Source organism: Coloeus monedula, assembly GCF_965178545.1.
Source record: "Coloeus monedula genome assembly, chromosome: 5".
NCBI classification, from domain to species: Eukaryota; Metazoa; Chordata; class Aves; order Passeriformes; family Corvidae; genus Coloeus; species Coloeus monedula.
This window is the reverse complement of record NC_138785.1, coordinates 48,616,058-48,634,802: the sequence shown is the minus strand read 5'-3', so window position 1 is coordinate 48,634,802 and position 18,745 is coordinate 48,616,058. Positions and strand designations below refer to the sequence as shown.

At 36.5% G+C, this 18,745-nt stretch overlaps 1 protein-coding gene across 5 annotated transcripts in view; it reads left to right on the top strand.

Moving 5' to 3' along the window:
• The window catches only part of DCUN1D4 (defective in cullin neddylation 1 domain containing 4), a 38,576-nt gene that overhangs the window by 7,553 nt on the left and 12,278 nt on the right, over positions 1–18,745 (top strand). For 2 of the 5 annotated variants that reach the window (XM_082281656.1, XM_082281655.1), the window contains 3 exons: positions 2,092–2,162; positions 3,102–3,141; positions 10,296–10,410. In XM_082281656.1, the coding sequence (XP_082137782.1) occupies positions 10,340–10,410 (71 nt within the window). In that variant the 5' untranslated portion in view covers positions 2,092–2,162; positions 3,102–3,141; positions 10,296–10,339. Of the gene's footprint in view, positions 1–2,059; positions 2,163–3,101; positions 3,142–8,979; positions 9,010–10,295; positions 10,411–18,745 lie in introns of all 5 variants that reach the window. The other 3 variants (XM_082281659.1, XM_082281658.1, XM_082281657.1) reach the window with 3 other exon arrangements.

Sequence of the window (18,745 nt, the reverse complement as noted above, 5' to 3'; positions counted from 1 at the left end):
ATGGATATTTCCAGTGGACATGTAAAACATACTGGCATGAACTATGTATTTTGAAGTGCCTAGGAATGTTTTGTTTCAAAGGTGATACCTGTATATATAATCCTAATTTTAGAATATTTTTTTCAATCATTTTTAAGAGTGCTATCTAAAATTAATATTAGATTAGAATAAATAAAATATTTGCTTAGTGTTCTCAGCTTCTTACCTCCAGATATAACTGATTTCTCTAATGACTCATGTTTTTTGTAGTTTAGGCTAAGCAGTAAGGGACACTGTAAAATTCATATTCCAGAAAGTTTAGTCTGATCTGCCAGTCAACAAATCAAATCTTATCTTTTAATCTTGCCCTCTTCAGAATGGCTTTTATGTTCCCTGTTGTCCTCATCTCTGTTTGTCCCCCTCTCCTTTTGTTTTTTCTCATTACTTTATATTGAATTGAGGGTTGGCTAAGAAACTCAGAGTTATTTTTTTCTTGCTGAATGGTTCTGCTTAGTATTGTTTGACTAACAAAATGGAACTTTATTGAGCACTTAATGCAGGAAAAATTCTAGCACCCTGTTGAAGGTTCAAAACCTTCCTATTGTAGCTTGGTAAGAAGATTTGGATTGTCTTTGACTTTGTATATATAAGGTTAGCTAAAGCTGGAAATTCCATCTCTGGTACTTCTAACTTAGAGCAATTGTATTGGTGGTGGACTGGGGAGAACATGTTAAGAAATAGGTAGTAATTAATTAAATGATACTCTAGCTAATGTAATGAATGAAATGTATGATTCCTAAAAGTATCTTATGATTTTTTTTTTTTTTTTAATTCACTGTGACAAGAGAATTCCCTATTGATGTGTGTAAGAAGTACTTTGAGCAGGCAGTTTCTTCAGTTTCACTTGCTAACTTCATAGCAGTGTGGTTCACTGACTTGGCAATCAGATGTTTAATGATGACTCTTGTTTATCTGGGTCATCTTAAATGTATCTTGAGAGCATTCCTTTGAAATGCTCTGGATGGAAATAAAGGAATTATGTTTTTGACCTTACTTGCATCTTGCATCAGCTGCTGGGCAAAGCCAAATTAAATGTCTCATATTAGAAATGCTTTAGTGCATTAGCTGGGTATTGACACTAGGCACATACAGAAGCTTTTCACATACAGAAGAAGTTTGCTTGAAATACTTTGCTTGTCATACAGTACATTTCTCTAGAGTGTTTTGGCACATGAGTTCTAGTGGGGTAGCTAATTTATTTTTAGTTTAAATGGAAATACTCTGTAGTAGTTGGCAGTCTTTAAGCCCTCTCAGCTGGTTTTGTTCAGCTTTTGAGATACTTCTTAGTTTGCTTGAGGTCTGGCTGGATCTCAGCTGATCTTTTGTAAATTACTTACTTTCCAGTTTTGTTCTTGACACATTCCTAGTAAAAATAGGGAGTTCAAAAGAATAGAGAAAAACTAATTTGTCGCTCTTCAGCAACTGAAGCAAACGCAAGTGTTTTATATTTGGAGCATGGAAGCAAAATCAACATCTATGCTATGGCTTCTTCTGAGAAGTGTCAGAATATTTTATTATCAGTTTTATTGGCTCTTGTCTTAACAGCTGCTGCATTGTGACCTTTGGTTTGTTATTAAAAAGCCATGTTTCAACTGTGTAAGTGTATGCTAGCCACTTATTTTTGCAAGGAAGTTAGTATAAAGGATAATACATGTGTATTAATAAAATTAGATTTTTTAAAAAAACTAGGCTTTTTAGTGATGATTTTAGAATGTTACATGGTACTTAACTTGGTTTTGGAATAGATGAAACAGAAGGACTGGGTAACATGGAAGTTATAATGATTCCCAATGTAAAGGAAAAGAAAGTTGTAAATTTTTTTTTTTTTTTGTATTCAGCTATAGTTCTGTTCTGCCGAGGTCATTCGTGCCTTAAGAAAAATGCGTATATAGGATATCTTTTTGCAGATTTCAGTTATTCTACTCAAGTGTTGAGATTGTCTTTTGTTTTATAGTTTTGTGATGATTTTATTAAATAGCCAGAACATAAGAAGATCTTGACTGCTACATCTGGAAACCAGACATTTAAAACCATTTTTTCCCCCCCCTCTAGATTTTCAACTGAATTCTCATCTATCAACACTGGCAAATATTCACAAGATTTACCACACCCTCAATAGGCTGGTAATGACTTGCCATTTTCTCTTAGCAGAATTAGCTAGGGCTTTGGTCCAGAATATTTCATGATTGAAATTGTTAAGTGGTTACACTTCTAAAAATTATAACTGCCGTGTTGTATGAAAGGCTGTTGGGTTTGAATTGGTGAAGAGATAAGCAGTATTAGTAAAAGGTGAAAGATTGTACTCCAGAGGTCAGAGTGGAGTTAGAGCTTTGTTTGAACATGTTGCCTCCATTCAAGAAGCTTTCTTAGATACACCAAATGATGGTAATCATCATGGTTACCCAGTTTCCTACAATTCTGCTGAAAAACATACTGAATGAGCAAGCTGTCCTCTTACACCCATGCAGAAAGTGAAACAAGGTTTTTTTGAAGACGCTTCCTGCTTATTTGCTGTGTTTTTACGTTTGTTTTATTGCAACCATAGCTGGAAATGGTGATACAGCTTCTGTGTGTACACAGCAAATTTAGTGGAAAAGACCCTGCCTGCAGAAGGGGGTAACTTGTTTCCAATATTTCGGTTGGTTTTTAATCAGTTTTCTTTAGAACACGTTATGTGTGTTTATCCTTAAGTAAAGCCATTTCTGTGCTAAATGGTAAATTCAGTCTTTCTAATGCCGCATTTATTGGCGGAATTGTTCAAGACAGTAATGTCAATTCCCCATCTAATGGGTAGTTATTTTCACTCTTGAAATAATTTGTTAAGTTTTTGATTGAAAAAAGCTCAAAAATATTTTTCAAATTCAGTTTACTTGAACTTTTTAGACAAATTTGCAGTGGTAACTTTTTAGATAAATATGAGCTGAAAATCCAAAGACTACAATCTTATGTAGATGATCCTTAAGTAATTAAGAGGAATATTAGTACCAAGTAAAAGTTAAAAACAGTACAGAAGAATGAAGATCACCATCTTGTTTAACTGTATCATTCCTGTTCTCTTGCAGAATCTGACAGAGGACGTTGGTCAAGACGATCACCAGACAGGTATTTAACAGGAATGGAGTAAAAATAGATTGAAACAATTTACACACACTTTAATAAAGAAGTCTCTCTAACATAGCTGAAAATGACCTTTTAGAAGGCTAAAGGAGTTTGAGGAAACAAGCACCAGGGTTTCCTAGTTTTTATCAAAATAGATGTTTGTGCCTTTAATTTATCCAGTCTTAAAGGACTTGAACAAGTTTCAGCAGTACCTGTAATTTTACTATTTCTTAGTTTAGAAGACTTAATGAAAAATTTCTCTCACTCCTGGGACTCAACCCATTGGGCCACAGAGTATCCATGTTCTTGCAGTGTTTTGAGTCTTGAAAGAGCATTAGTGAGAACAGAGCAGAAGCAAGACCTCTTCTGGCTGTTGTGGTGCCTGTGACTGAGTTTAAATGCTGTGCTCCAAACAGCCAGCATTTTTCTTGAGTGCTTTTGATGCAGGTTATTTCTGTTTCTTGTGCAGATTTTCAGTCAGTGTCTGAGGACTATCTATTTAATAGCTCATATCTGTGTTTTGTTCAATGAAATGTCATCATTTTTCAAGGCCGCCTTCTCCGGTGCCTGGTACCAGCTTCCTGCCATTCTTGATTTGTCAGCATTTGGGCTTTGTGACTTGATGTTTTGCGCAAGAGTTACCTCCTTTTGCACTTCTTACTTGTGAGCTGGCAGTTTCCTTGATTTTTTTTCTCCCTTCCTTTCTGTATTTCAGGCATGATACCTGAGGAGGGAGGGAAATAACTTACTGTCTTCAAGCCCTGATCACTCACTCAGTAGAGCTGTTCTTTAAAACTGACCATATCTCTTCTACCATCTGACTCAAAGCTTTTTCACTATCCTGAGGTGATGGCTGTATTTGCTGATGTTACCTTGAGCATTTAGGAAAGTGGAGAGAGCTGTCATCTCCTGGAGATTTCTGGCACACACTTAGAAACCTAGCACACTCTTAGCCTAGAGCAATGAGAAGAGATGCACAGGACTGCATTGCTTGGGATTGGACAGAGCTCACTTAGGAATTATGCACCCTCCTCTGTACAGCAGCAAGTGACTTTGTTTCATGCTTGAACTCTTACCCCAGCCACAAAAGGCTTCTCTGAAGTACTTTCCTTCAGTGTGGTTAGTGATTTGATACTTGAAATTAGCTCATCGTGTAAATGAAAAGCCTCTGCAAAAGAGATTGTTACAGGTAGTTCAAGACAGAGATTTTAATTTCTGTATTTTAGAACTGTTGTCCTCTCCCATCTCCTGATGGAGACTTGGAATTTTCTCCTATGTGATCCAGGTGCTCTAAACTAAACAGCTACATAGATTTCATGTATGAAAATGTGTTCTATAGTCTTGGTTTACTCCTGATGACCAAGACCTGTTGTGAAGCATTGAGGTAGTCCCCTTCTGTCACTAATCAGTAAGTGTCGATGTACTTGAGGTATTTGGAATTTGTCTTATCTCTTGCCTAGCACTTCCATCATAAAGTAGGAGAAATTAGCCTTGGCACTCCCATTACCTCTGTTAGAAGGTGCTTGAGCATGTTACTGGCTTTGATGAACAGTTTTATACTGACACCCATGGTAACCTATTGCCTGCATTGTGTTGTTTGAATTAAGCTGTTTCAAAAGTTTAAACATGCCTGTTGAATGAGTTGGGAAACAAAATCCCACTAAAGAGTATAATCTTTTGCAATAGTTGTAAAAGAACCTTTCAAACCAGAAACAAATAGGAAATTAGAACCAAAAGTAGAGGTTGATAATGCCAGGTTCCCTCCTAATCTGCAGATTTTATTTCCAGTATTTCTTATGCTTCTGCCCTATTTTGTGTCTCCTTGTGGAAAGAGATGAAGCCCAAATGTTTGCATAAGTTCCAGGCATGTTCAGTTGAATTGTGTGCTTGATTTGACTCATATGAGGACAAATACACATGCAAGGAGCTATTTTATAGGCCTTTGTGTATGTAGTACAGTGAGGTCTCCTATTTCCATTTTGTATGGAACTTGACACTTCTGAAACATCTTACTTGGGGAGACTTATGTAAATCAATATTTTGCAAATCGTTTGATTCCAGTGTGCTTAAACTTATGGAACTTCTGTTTCCCAGTAAGAAGTTGTCAAGACCTATTAATTTTGTTACTCAATTTATAGAACTGCCTAGGTGCTGTAAATTTGAGATTCTGTGTCTGGAATTCATTTGAAAGTCAGATTAAGAACTGTTGCAAAAGGTTTGAGTGTTGCCAAACCCATATAAGGGTTTTTTAATAGTTCTGAGATTATTTTAAATCTTCTAAGTCTTCTGGCCCAGGCCTTATTCTTAAAGATCACTGTTCATTTTCTGACATAATTATCATGGTTGTTGTTACTACATTGTGGACTTTGCTTTTGGGATGACTTAATAAATGCATATCTAAATTTGGTTGAGATTTCTAAAAGCTATTTAAAAAATCTTAGGTTTAGGTTAGTATTTATTATGTGTCTTTTCTAAGTATTTGCCAGATTTCTTTTCTGGAACCAGGCCTTAAAATATCAAAGAAATACAGGGAACTGGCAGTTTCAAAATTCCTTCAGTGATTTGAGCTCTAAGGAGGATCTTGTTTCAAAATTCCAGTCCCCTACAATGATTGGAGTCTCATGTGCTATCATTCAGTATGCATATCTATCTGAAAAATAAGGTAGACTTCAAATGTGTCATGGGCCTTTGTCTTTTCACCTGTTCACAGGTGTAAGAACAGCAAGCATTCAGATTAAACAATTCTTTTTCTTTTAGTATGTATATGCATTAACTTGGAAAACTCACATTTGGAATAATAGTTGTTTTTATGTCATAACTACAAATCTTGCAGCTTGTTAATAGCTTAAAGTCATGATTTGGTAATTAAATTGTGACTTACTTATCAAGACTAAAAAAGTCTTTAAAAGTATGCTTCCTGTTGTCACCTGGCTTGTTTAAAACAGTGAGGTAATATCTTCAACAAAAACAAGGCTTCATTGCTGTTTTGAAGCTTTGGAGAGGGAGAAACTGCTTTTGCCTCTGCTGGCTTTTTCTTTTATATTAAAAAAGAAACCCCTCTTGAGTCCAAAGCAATTCTGTAGTGTGGAATTCAAGACAGAGAAGATGATTTTTCCTTTTACAACAGGATTGAAAGTTGTTTAATGTTTTGATGAGTATCTTAGTTTTCTCATCTGAAAATTGATGATTGTTAACTCAGCTTGTGGTGGTCTTGTTGCATTATTAAGTGAGCAGCTCTGTCTTCCCAATTGCTTCAGCATTCCCAGTTCTTAATTATTTTTCCTTTGAAGCATCCTTCTACTGAAGCATCAGAAGAGCAGGATTACTCACACACTTTATCTAGAGAGAAGGTGAAAATTCCATGCCTGTAAATCATTTCTGTAGGGGCACAGCTTGTAGAGTTCTTCTTCATTGACTTTTTTTTCCCTTTTTTTTTTTTAATTCTGGTTTTGTTGCTATTCTAGGACTGTCCCTCCCTTGTGGGTTCTATTTTGTATATTGTTTTAAATTTCCTAGGGTGAATTTTAGCTCTTGGGTTGATACTTCCCTTTGGAAGCTTTGTCTCCTGCAAATGTGGAAGTACTGAATAGGGTGTTTGGCAAACAGCATTTAAACTCGGCAGGCTTTTGGCTGGTGGTGGCCTATTCAGCAGCCATTTGGAGGCTCTACCTTGAAAATGCTAGCTTCAAGTGTCCAAAAACCAGTGAGAACTAGGAGGGTTCTGCCAGTCTTGAGTTGAGACCCAGGAGTGAGAAACTTTGAAGATAATCATATCAGCAAAGCTGCACTTGGTAAGTAAAATTCTGTCAAACTTTGCATGTAGTCAGAGGTAGCTGCATGTTTGTTTGCAGATGGTCAGATCTTATGGAAGTGAAATTAGTTGTGCAGTGCTAGACCTAGAAATTACATTTAGAATTAGCAAGCTCTGTGTAGGAAAGGTTAGTACTGCTGCTACTTAGTGAGTTATACTGTAAATTAAGAAATTGCAGGAGTTCAAACAAAAAAAACCCAAACTTATACTTTTTAGCTTTATATGAAAATGAAAGATAGGAACATTCTGCTGCTGTTACAGAAAAATTATAACTGCTCCTCAAATTTAATATACCAATTTTAGTAACAAAAGAAATACTTTGAAATGAAAACTCTTACACCGTGTTTTTTAGTATTATTCAATTAATTATTCAGACATTATTCAACAGCTAAAGCCTAGTGAAGACTTGGTACAAACCTCAGTTATTAAGATGTTAAGTCTCCGAAAGCATGTACAATATGTTTGTCCACCTAGTGTCTGTGTGCTGTCAGTGCGTGAGGGCAGTGTGTGTGTGCATTTAATAGCCACCTACCAATTTCTGAGCTGTCTCTTTTCTTCCCTTTTCTATCAGTTTGAGAGCTGCAACTAGATACATTCAAACCAAAAAGGGTACAAGTTTTTCATAGGAGTCATTGGAGAAATTGGGTTGTAGTGAATTCTGTTACCAGTTTAAACCTTTAAAACAAGTTCACCAGTCTTCTTAGAAATATCCTGTCATTTAAGGAGGCAAAGAGTCCAAACAGGAATTCTTGAGTTAAATTCTTTGGTTTGTATGGGGTTGCAGGTCTGACAAAATGATTTCTCTGTTCTATAACTGTTTTATTTTGCTTTTATTTATTTTATTTTTATCTTTTTCTATGCTTCTCTTTTCACATAGGCCTTGCATATTTCTTTTCACAATCAACTGACCAGTAAACTGCACAAACTTGGGGGGTGTAAGGGGGAAGGTGTGTTTTTTCTTGCATTTTACCAGCATCCAAAGCCTGTGGCTATCGCAAATGGATTTCTATTTTTTTTAAAGAAAGGCACTTAAAAACAATCCATTTGCTTTCCAAGGAATGAGATAGCTATGGGTTATACTCAAGTACATACATATTTTCCAAAGGTGTTCACTATCACGTTTTTCATTTATTAAGTTCAGCATGTGTCTTAAGTCTGTTGGCTCTTTGTAGCCATCTCTTAAGTTCTGCTGTCATCTTAAGTGTTTTTAGTCTGTGTAGGCTTTCAAAAAATACCTGCTGGCAGAGTCTTTAGAAATTTGTTCTAAATGATATAGTATCACAGTTTCAATAACTTAGGAGGACACAGTGTTTCAGTGTCATTAATGTGCAGGCATATTCAGATGGAGCAAATAACATTCAGCAGGTCAGGTTCCTTAGTTCGTTTAATTTGTAGTAAAATGCATTGGGTGCACTGTGAGTTTTTTATGGTCTCTGGCTTACCTGTTTCAAATGTATCTGCTATTGGTGAGACAAAAATAAATATTATTGTTGTCAATTTCCTTTTATAATGCATTCTGACAGTGCTTCTAGAAGTATGTTCTTCTGACACAGCCATTAAGATTTTTTCATGTGGTAATAGTTTATGGAGTGTAATACTTGCAAGTTTTTTTGATGAGTAGTTAAATGGTAATTTGAATTTACAGTGCTCTTAATTCTCTTTCAAAAAAGGTAGTGTATGGCCATACTTTCCTGGGAGAATGCTGGCGAGGGAGCTCTAGGGTTGAAAAAAGAAGAATATATGGGAAGAATTTTTTTGAGAGTTTTTATTGAACTAGAGAGATTAATTCTCTTCTTGAAAGAAATTAATATAAAGATAAGACCAAAGAAGGCATACTTAGTGCAAAAGCTTTATTAGTTGAAACCAGATTAGTTCATCTTGATGTAAAAACTGGTTTGAACATCTTACATATTACTAGAAAAACCTGTACTTTCTTATGCGTAAGAGTTTCCGTGCATGTTTGAAATGACGTGCATGCAGCAAAGCCTGTGAGGCTGTAAGGTTCCTTACATGTGTTTCTCCTATAACAGGAGAGAGCCTTTCAAAGATTCGAAGAATAGGTAAGCAAAAGATTGCTGTCAGTATTTGTTGGGAATTGGGCCTCTGATTTCAGTCTGTTCCCTTGGTGTCAAAAAGTAGTCAACATTTTATTGCTTGCTTCTGTGCTGTGACGTAAGATATAAGATTTTGTGGGCATCTTAATTGAGCATAGCTAAACTTGGATGCTGTAGCAAAGAAAAGGTAGCTTAGGAATGCTGGAGTTCTTAATATTTTCTTGCATATTTCTTTGGCATCACTTTGTGTCTGAATTTTTATACCTCACTTCTCTCTTCCTTTTCTTTTAAAATTCTCTGTGTAACACTTAGAGCTTTGATAGCTCTTTGAGCTGCTCTTACACACACCTTTCTCAGGTGTCAATGTGGTCTTCAGCATATGAAAGTAGGACAAAATTTTGCCCAGAGTGTTAGCCTACTGTTTTCATGAGACAGCAAAAGCAATTTAATGACTTGCTGTGGTCAAAAGGGCTGGTCCTGTGCTCTTTCTTGTGCTAATGTACAGAAAGTTGTTACTCTCTTTTTCTTTGGTTAATTATCTACAGGTTTGGTGAGCTGGATTGGCACACTGAAGAGTTACCAGAGACATAGGAGTATGTAGCTGAGAGAAGGGGATGGAAAGACTGCCACCTGATTGGCATCAGTGTCTTGAATTGGCTGTTTCCTACTTGGGGACCCTTATGCTTTGAGAATTATTCAGTCCAAATCATACAGCCAGCCACTTATTTTTTTTCCCTGGTGGTTGCTGAATGTCTCTTCCTGTCCCTGCAATACAAAAAAAAAACCTCCCAAAAAACCTGAAAAAGACCCTTTTGCCAGAGAACAAACAAAACCTTTCCTACCTCTTGCTCTCTGTATCACAAAAAGCTTGGGGCTTGAAAAGAAAGGGTTCTGTTTTCTAGAGGTAGGTGCTCACTCACATCTGTGTTGCAAAAAGCAATGATCAACTCTTAGAAGTTCTGATTTGAATAAATGACTAAAAATAAGGATGACTTTTTGAGGACTTTAATACTTCTTCAGGATAGTTTCAGTTCTTGACTGCTGTTAGACTGAAGTAATACTAGTGCTACTTTCATTTTACTGTAACTTTTGACCTTAATGGAAATCTGGTCATAGAATACCATGTAAAAGTGAGATGGATTTTGCTATTGAAAGGAGACCATTTATTTTATAATTTTTAAATCCACTAACTTTCTTCCCTTCCCTTTGTAATATGCCTATTAGTGGACACAGTTTAACTGGTCTGCAACAGTTTCATTTCTTTGTGCTGGTGTTTTTAATTCCCTCTGTAGGAAGTCTCCGGTCTTGCAGTTCATCAGACTGCTTTAGTAAAGTGATGCCTCCAAGGAAAAAGAGGAGACCTGCAGCAGGAGATGATTTATCTGCTAAGAAAAGTAGACATGATGGGTATGTCATCTTACCATGAGCTAAGACTGATGGAATATCTGAAGTTGAATAGCTGATATATCGTGTGTTTAAATACTAATGGAAATTATATTGAAATTTGCTTGGTTTCTCAGTGTGGAACCATAGCTGATGATTGAACTGTGGGATATTGATAAGTATATGTAGGTTCAGTTGTTTGCATCTCACCTTTCTCTAGTTGTACAAGAAGCATGTAGGGAACTGCTCCTTGCTCTAGTTGCCAGCTGTCAAAATACATACTTGTTTGTTCAAAAACAACTTTTAGGAGATGCAATAGTATTTTCCCATATACATGCATAAGATCTGGATTGGGCATTACCAATCTCCAGCCTGTAAGAAAAGTGAATGTAATTATAGTCCACTCAGATCTTACTTGAAATCCTGCTGGTCTCTCCCTGTTGTGATTTGATACTGATCATGTGAGGGGAAATTGTCCAGGTAAGGTGATAGCCAGTGGTTCAGTGGTTATTGAGGTGCTTCTCACTGGACAACAGAAGCCAACTAGGTTATAGCTGTGTGTATGAACAGTGTATTCTTTGGCATAGGTATTGGATAGCTGAGACCTCTGCAAATGTTGGATTTCCAGTATGTGTAGTATGTTGAGTGAGTCATTCAGAAACCATTGAATGTGCTCCCTGTGTGCAGGAATCACTATTTATGTGGACTAAATTCAGAACTTGTGGGAGTATAGAACTGTACAATCCTGCATGATAGGTGCAGGACTGTTCTGATGTTGAAAAGTGGCTTATACAACTAGAAAGTTTGCTTGCCACTGCATCAGTCAGTGGAATTTGAGCTCTATTGCATTCATGTATTACTGGTGTCTCAGAAAACACACACTTCCATAGCAAGTACCTTCTGGAAGGTTAAAAGAGGCATTTTTCTCCTAACTGTCAGCCTGAAATCAGGCTGGGTACTCTCCTTTTTATACTCTAGCATGAGTAAGAAAAATACTGGTAGCCAAATTAAGCGTCTGGTCATGCCCCCATAACTCCATTGTGTTTAATGGGGTTGCACAACTGTAACTGCACTGGAATTTATTAAATGCTCTGTTGATGCAGAAGAAAGATTTCAACTCTCTTTCATTGCTTTGTAACACTAACTAGAATGAAAAAGCAGTTCATGTTCTTAATGTTTTGTGTTGCTTTTCAGAAATAATGAAATATAAAAGCTAAATAGTTGATAGAGGACATTACAGCTTATTCAAAGATAGCCATACAATATGGAAGCAATATGAGGACAGAACGTTTCTAGAATATAGAGAGGTTCACAAAACTGAACTCTATCTACCTTAGCCAAGACACTGATGATAGAAAAAAGCAACCCCCTAAAAAGTAAGCTTGTCTGTAAGAGATACTGATTTGTGTAATGACATAAGAAAATTATAAAGACATGATTTTTTTTCTCTATCAATACTACATATTTAATAGTTTTTAAGAGCTTGTTGAAAATGTAATTTGAAGGATTTTTTTTGTATCTGCCTCTCAGTTTGTAACTAATGCATTTAGTCTTCATTCTACTGCCATTTAAGTCTTTATTAAAAGGAAGACCTCAGCCTGCTTTTAGAATTGGAGGAGAAACCAGATCTGCTAGTCATGAACCATGGGGTAATATCCTCTGATGTGGTTCCAGTTTTTATCTGACTTCATTCTTCTAAAGGTTTTTGAGCTTTCTCTGCTTCCCAGAGTGTTTCTTTTGTTTTGGTCTTCAAGAAAACAGTTTTTTATTTCAGCATGACTGACAATATGAAATGATTTGCTGGACATTCAGCTTGGTCTTGAAGCTCTGTTTTCTTCCAAGGGAGGATTTTTAATCCTGTAACCTTCTGTGATCAGGTTAGTGAAAAAGCAGTCTCCTACTTCCATGCTTGTTTTGTCAGGTGGAGTTCATACCTGTCAAGTTTGGGTTTTGGATCAGACATCTCTAGTTAGTCGAGCAGGAATCGGTCTGAAATCTGGAAGCTCTACAGCAGTGTCCTGTAGCATACCTAGTTATTTGCAAAGCCAGTTCTGCTTACACTCTGTGCAGAGAATGCTATATACAGTAAAAATAGTATGGATGGTGGAATGCCAGTTCATAGAATAAGGGGCTCCTAGGCCCAGTTCTCAGCTTCTGTTTTAGAGACAGACTTCCTAGAAGCTGCATTCTAGTAACTCAGGATAAGCCTTCAAGGGACATTAGTCTGTGTGGATTCTGTATGAAGTGAAGAAGGGCAGTCAGTGTCTGAAAAACTACACTGCGTCCTCTCCAGAAAAGACTGTATTTCCTAACAGAAGTGATTTGTCACCTCAAATACTTAATGGAATGACATAAATTTTTGTATGTTTCTCAGTTACAGTGGCATACTTATAGGGTCAACATTAACAAATTCAGTAATTGCAAGTCTCCTGTTTGTTCTCAGTGTGAAAATATTGGGCGGTAGTCCAAAGATTTTCAAAGGATGTCATCATCAGGGGTGTTACCACAGCTGAGACTGAATGTTGATTTCTCCTGATGTGTCCATTAAAAAAAGAGTATCGTTTTTTTAAATCTGTACATGGAGTGTTTTGTTGGGTGATATTTTCAGTCTTCACTGTTTTTGATTCACTCCTATAATGTCTTCAAATCTGATAGTAGTATTTTTAGATATGCATTCTTTCACAAAGTTTCTTTCAGCAGGTCTCTGTGCTGAAAGAGAAGGTAGTTTCTAAAGACTCTTAAAGTCATAAACTTAAACACATCTTATACCCTTACTTCCAGGCTGTTAGGAATACAGCCTCATCTCAGAAGCATTAGTGGAATGCACAGGCAGTTGAGGAAAAACATTTATAGGAACAAATCTAGTTGTTGTGAAATTATTTGGAAATGCCAATCTAGTGCATAGACTGATTATGGAAGATTCCAAACATCTTCATTTGTATTCCACCCTGACATAATAAGAGCTTGAATTCTCTTAAATAATGTTCATAGCATCACCTTGAACCATGCATGACTGCAATGTTTCATTGGGAGGGAATTTTTATACCAGGTGATGTATAATAAAAAGAAATCACAGCAAGATTTATCTTGCCTTAAAGAATAGCTGTTGGAAGTAAACAGTTTAGCATGTGCTAACCTGAACATAATGACTTGAAGACTTAGTTTGTATTTTTATCTCAATATCACAGTCTTAACTTTATTGTACTTAAAACTGTCACAGTATAGAGTATTCTCAAATTGGAGTTAAAATTACATTTTCTGTACATGGCTCTTCCATCACTGTGTTAAGCATCCAGAAAGGTAAAGCAAGATTCATGTAAAGATACTTGCTAGGTAAAAAGATAGTCCTCACTATGTAATTTTCTAATGCTATTTATCTGTTACACAATATCTAGCCAAATATTGTTATTTTTCCTTAGGGAAAAATGAGCAGTATATATTAATGTCTTAATTTTTTTACAGTCTCATTTAAAAAATAATTCTACTCCTTATTCTGGAATCACACTGAGGGCAAAAGTCTTGCAGTCATGCATATTGCCACCTTAGGAGGATGAAAACTAGGAATATTTATCTACTTCCCTGAAATTTATGTTTTCAAACAATTAGATAAAATGTTTTCTATCAGTTTACCTTTATGTGTGTAGGAACCACAAAAGGGCCTACTAACATGAAAAGCAGATTTTCTTTATTGAATTTTAAATTCCATGCTCTGTAGTGGAAAAATGTAATTTTTGAAAACATGGTGTCATTAACATGGGGTGTACTAACTTCCAAAGTTTTCAAAACCTTCGGTGTTGAGAATTGGTTTGGTTTTTGTTCTGTTGTTGTTTACTAGCTGTTTTGGTCCTGCCCCATGCAGACCGCCTGTGTTCCCAGCTGTTATAAAAGTGTAGATCTTTTTCCTTGAAGTAGGGATTTTCAGGTACACACAAGTGTAGCTTTTCCTTTTTCTGTAGCTTTTCAGTGCACTTCTCTTAAACTGGACATGTGACTATCAGCATGTGTGTTGTTACACATACTGCCCATTAAATAAGCCTGATAAAGTTCCAAACATTTAACAGATTAGATATGATTGTAAGTCTTGAAACAGGGAGAGATAAGGCATATTCATTCATAAAACTTAACAGTCAAGTAAGTTGGTCCTGAGGGTTGCTTTAAACAGTTTTTGTCACCTCTTGCAAGTTGCAAAACATCTCTTCTCCCACCCTTCTGTTTCTACTACAGTTTTAATGAAATTATTGCTAGAATCATATTTGTGAGTGAATAGATAAGGCTTTATTAAAATACTTTCATTGTGCTGCATTGATGAAAATTCTCAGCCAAAATTTTAAATTAATTAGTATTAATGGAAGTAGTATGGGGCATCTTCTTCAATCATAAGTTTGCATGTTTTGAAATATAAATAATCTGGAAGCAATTAGTTACTCAGTTCAGCTACTTGAACAAAAATCCAAAAACTCAAACAAAATCCAGTAAAGATTTTGATTAAATTCTGGTTGCTTAGAAACAAAGCTTCTGTTGGTGAGTTTCTTGATGTCTTCATTCAGTTAGCATTGGCCATCTGAAATAACCAGGCTGTTGATCTTCTTGAGAGGTTAACTTTTGACTTACCATATTAAATGTAGCTTTTTTCCCCTTCCTTTTTTCTTTTCTTTTTTTCCTCAATGAATTATTACGGGATTCTACTATGGAGAGAGTATTTTGTGTGACCTAAACTCCATGTTTTCACTGATCATGGTTTGAATATTCTGGAACTACATAGCCCAGAGTTGCTGCAGTGGGAGGGGCTGTGGGTGGAGATTTAACCAACTACAGTACAGGTGAAACATGCTCAGAGCAGTAGATAACCCAGCTTTGAAGACTGCAATGGGTTGAAGGGAATTGCCCTTACCTTGTTCTTTTTGCTGTGAGCAACCATCAGCTCTTACAATGACTTGCCTAGTCACCCCGTAAAAGCTGTATGGAATTTTCATGCTTTTGCTTTCCCACCAAATCAGTTAGGAAGGGAAGAAAATCTGGAAAATATGTGGATGACCATATGTTCAAGGAAGGATGAAATACCTTAGACACTCAGTTTAAATATTTTTTTTTGTTTGTGTTGGCCTATAACACTTTCAGTTATAAACTACATTGTCTTACCTTTATTGCTGGTATATTACAATTCCCTATATTTCAAATATAAGTTTAAACATGGATGTTATGAGTCAGCTCTTATGTCATGATGGACGTGCAAGCATCTCTGAGAAAATTATTTCATTTTGATGTGGTTAAGTAACTGATACCACTTTTACAAAATTCAGGCAGGTTATCTCATGTTGCTTTTGCCCTGCCCTGTCCTACATTCTTTCCTCGTGCTAGTTGACAAAATGGCTGTTAGAGATAATAAAAGAGAAAAACCTAAATGCTCCTTACAGAGCTGTTTGTTACAAATAACTTGTATATAGCTGTCACTGTCTTGACACAGTGTCATGCTAAACTAACAAAAAATACTAGTTTTCAAGTGAAGATTTTTCTGAGTTATTGTACCTACATGTGTGTTTCATCTGAGAGGCAAATACATACTTATGCCTATAGATAATACTTTTTTTTTCTTGCTGTTCCTGATGGGTATCATGACATGGTTCAGAAATGGAAGGGTAATTCTAAAAACAAAGGTTCTGAATTTGGTATTCTGGTAGTGACAGGTATAGCAGGCACTGGGGAAAAATCGTGCATGCACCTTTCTAACTGATGATGGAGAAAATGCCCTTTAGCAATCCTGTTTCAGTGTCAGCATTCTTTGACAGTGGTACAAATTCTGGTACCAAAAGTACCAGGTCTGTTCATTTGCCCTTCCTTTATGGAAGGCATCTTTTTGAATTTTTTACTTTTGCCCTGACCCCTGCACCTTGTCCCCCCACCCTTTTTTTTTTTTTTTTTGGCAATGTGTTCTTTCACATCTGGTGTATGACTGACACTGCAGTTTCCTCTTACAGACCATCAATACAGAAGCGAATTACCAAGCAGAACTTGGTTGGCATAATGGTTGTCCATCTGTTTGAAGGTACTGGTGCTGGTCATCTTGAGGAAGCTGTGAGCCCTTGAGGACCTGCTGTTTGAAACTCAGATCTGTTCAGTAGATGTTTGATACTCACAAAGTATTCAGATATCTACCCTGTGCACTCTGGCAGTTTGTATTTTTCTGCATAGCAAGAGATGCTGTCATTAGAACAAAGACAAGGCACATCATCTTCCAGTATGTCCTGAGAAATTCCAAGGAGATGAGGAATGTTGCAAGATACAAAATAGATGCCACATGTGTCTGGCAGTTTGTGGTTTTTTCCTCTGCATATATGGTTCTTGAGAGAATCAAATCCATATTAATGATAGTTCAGTGGATGTAGTCCTTGAAAACGCCTTTACTTTGTGCCGCCAGATTGAACCAAGTTGTCCTAGGCTGAGTAATCTCAGAGGCTTGTCTCTGCTTTACTTGCTTGCATCTCCCCACTCATCTTGCTTCACTAAGCACTTCAGATATTAGGAGTCTCTTGCTAGTAGAAATAGTTGGCTTGGCTAGACTGGGGTAAGAAACTCATTGAATGTTTGGAGTAAGCAGGGAGAGAAAAGGGTTCGTCTTTATGCATGAGATCCCTAATTCTGAGTTGGTATTGATGTTACTCATTTTTACCGTACTTTTTTTCAAGTGATCCTTGTCTTGCAGAATATGTAATCTTCTACTAGTTCCTTTAGGCTGAGGCATCCAAGATATCTGACACTCATCAGCTGTTTTTGTGGCATGGTTTTATAGTTCTGGCCATGCATAGTCTGTTTTCATTATAAATGTGATAATGTCACCCACACTGTTAATGCATGTCTGACTAATTAGCTTGTAGCATAGAGGGGGATAGCTCAAGATTATATCCCTTTTGACTTTATCTTCTGAACTTGTGAACTGGCACAAACTAGAATATCTGTAATCAGTTCTAGTTTCTCAAAAATTGAACTCCAGTGGTCAGGTATTGAGCTTTTTGAACAATCATAAGTTTCAGGAGAGAGCATTTTCCTTGGAGTTACTTGGCCGTATGTTGGGCACATGGATTGAGTAATTACTGTTGTTACTTCCTGCAGTTCCAAACTGTGACCTTAGCCTTAAACACAACAAGTGACTTTCAATCTCATATCAGTTGTCTGGAAACCTGCTATGTGCAGATGCAGAGTGTATAAAAAGGGCTGGTTTTTTCTGTTCTTGTTCACCATTCCTATTACACATAATTCTGGCACTGATGTCTTGTTTCAGGCTGCAGTATTTAGCTCTGCCGTTTGTAGATGCAGGAAACCTTATTTTCTGAAGTACCTGGATGACTTAAAGCTGTGTCAAGTCTGTTTCTTGAGGATTCCTTCTTAAATCCACTGTTTGCACACTGACAGCTTAATGTATTGATGAGTTATATGAATAAGTAGGGCAAGGCAATTGGTTATCATTGCTTTGTAAGAAAAAGCATTGAGTCTTGTGATAAGTATCTTCCTTTGTGAACCTCATTAGCTTTGCCATGTCCTCGATCTCAGCAATACTCTTACAGGCTTCTTGAATAAGGAGAATAAAATAAAGATGTTGACTAGCTCCTACTACAGTTTCCAACTTGGTATTCTGCTTGGTGTTTGTCACGTTTGTTTGTGACAAAATGGGGATACTGAATAATTAAGACTTTTGCCAAAGTGGCAGAATGCCTCCTTTCTTTGTCTTGATTGCTCTGAATTCAGAATAGCCTAAAAATTATTGGATAGGTCTTTCATAATCACAGTTCATTCTGCAAGTATGAAAATGTTATCAGACGTATATAAAAAAAAATTACTCCAACTCAGACTTATACCTTCTGGATTAGCTCCTTACTTACTGAGCGATGCTGTCAGCCTTTTCCTTGGCAACTTCAGTAAAGCTTATGCAAAATAGGTAATTCAAATAGGAAAAGAGTATTTTCAAAATGGGAAAAAAACCCCAAATCTGAAATTGTGGGTGTATGAATATATGTTTGGAACATGTATGGCTGACATTTCTGTGCAGTGTTCCAGTTTGTTGCAGATCAGTGTTTCAGTACAGAGTCAGTTTTTCTTAAGAAATTTCTTAAGAGCCTCATTTGTACTTATCTTCCAGTTAGCAATTTATCATTTTGCTCTGACTAGTATTACTTTTCTAAAAGTTAGCTGCTTTAAAGGAACTATCACAGTAAACATGAAATATTTCTTTGAATTCCTGTCAGAATGATCCGTGTGCCATTAACTTCTAGCTACAGTTCTCACAGCTGATAGCTGAGCTAGGTGGAGGATAATGGGATCAGTGTACTCTAAGTTTATAAATCTAGGTGTCTTTTACATGTCGTTC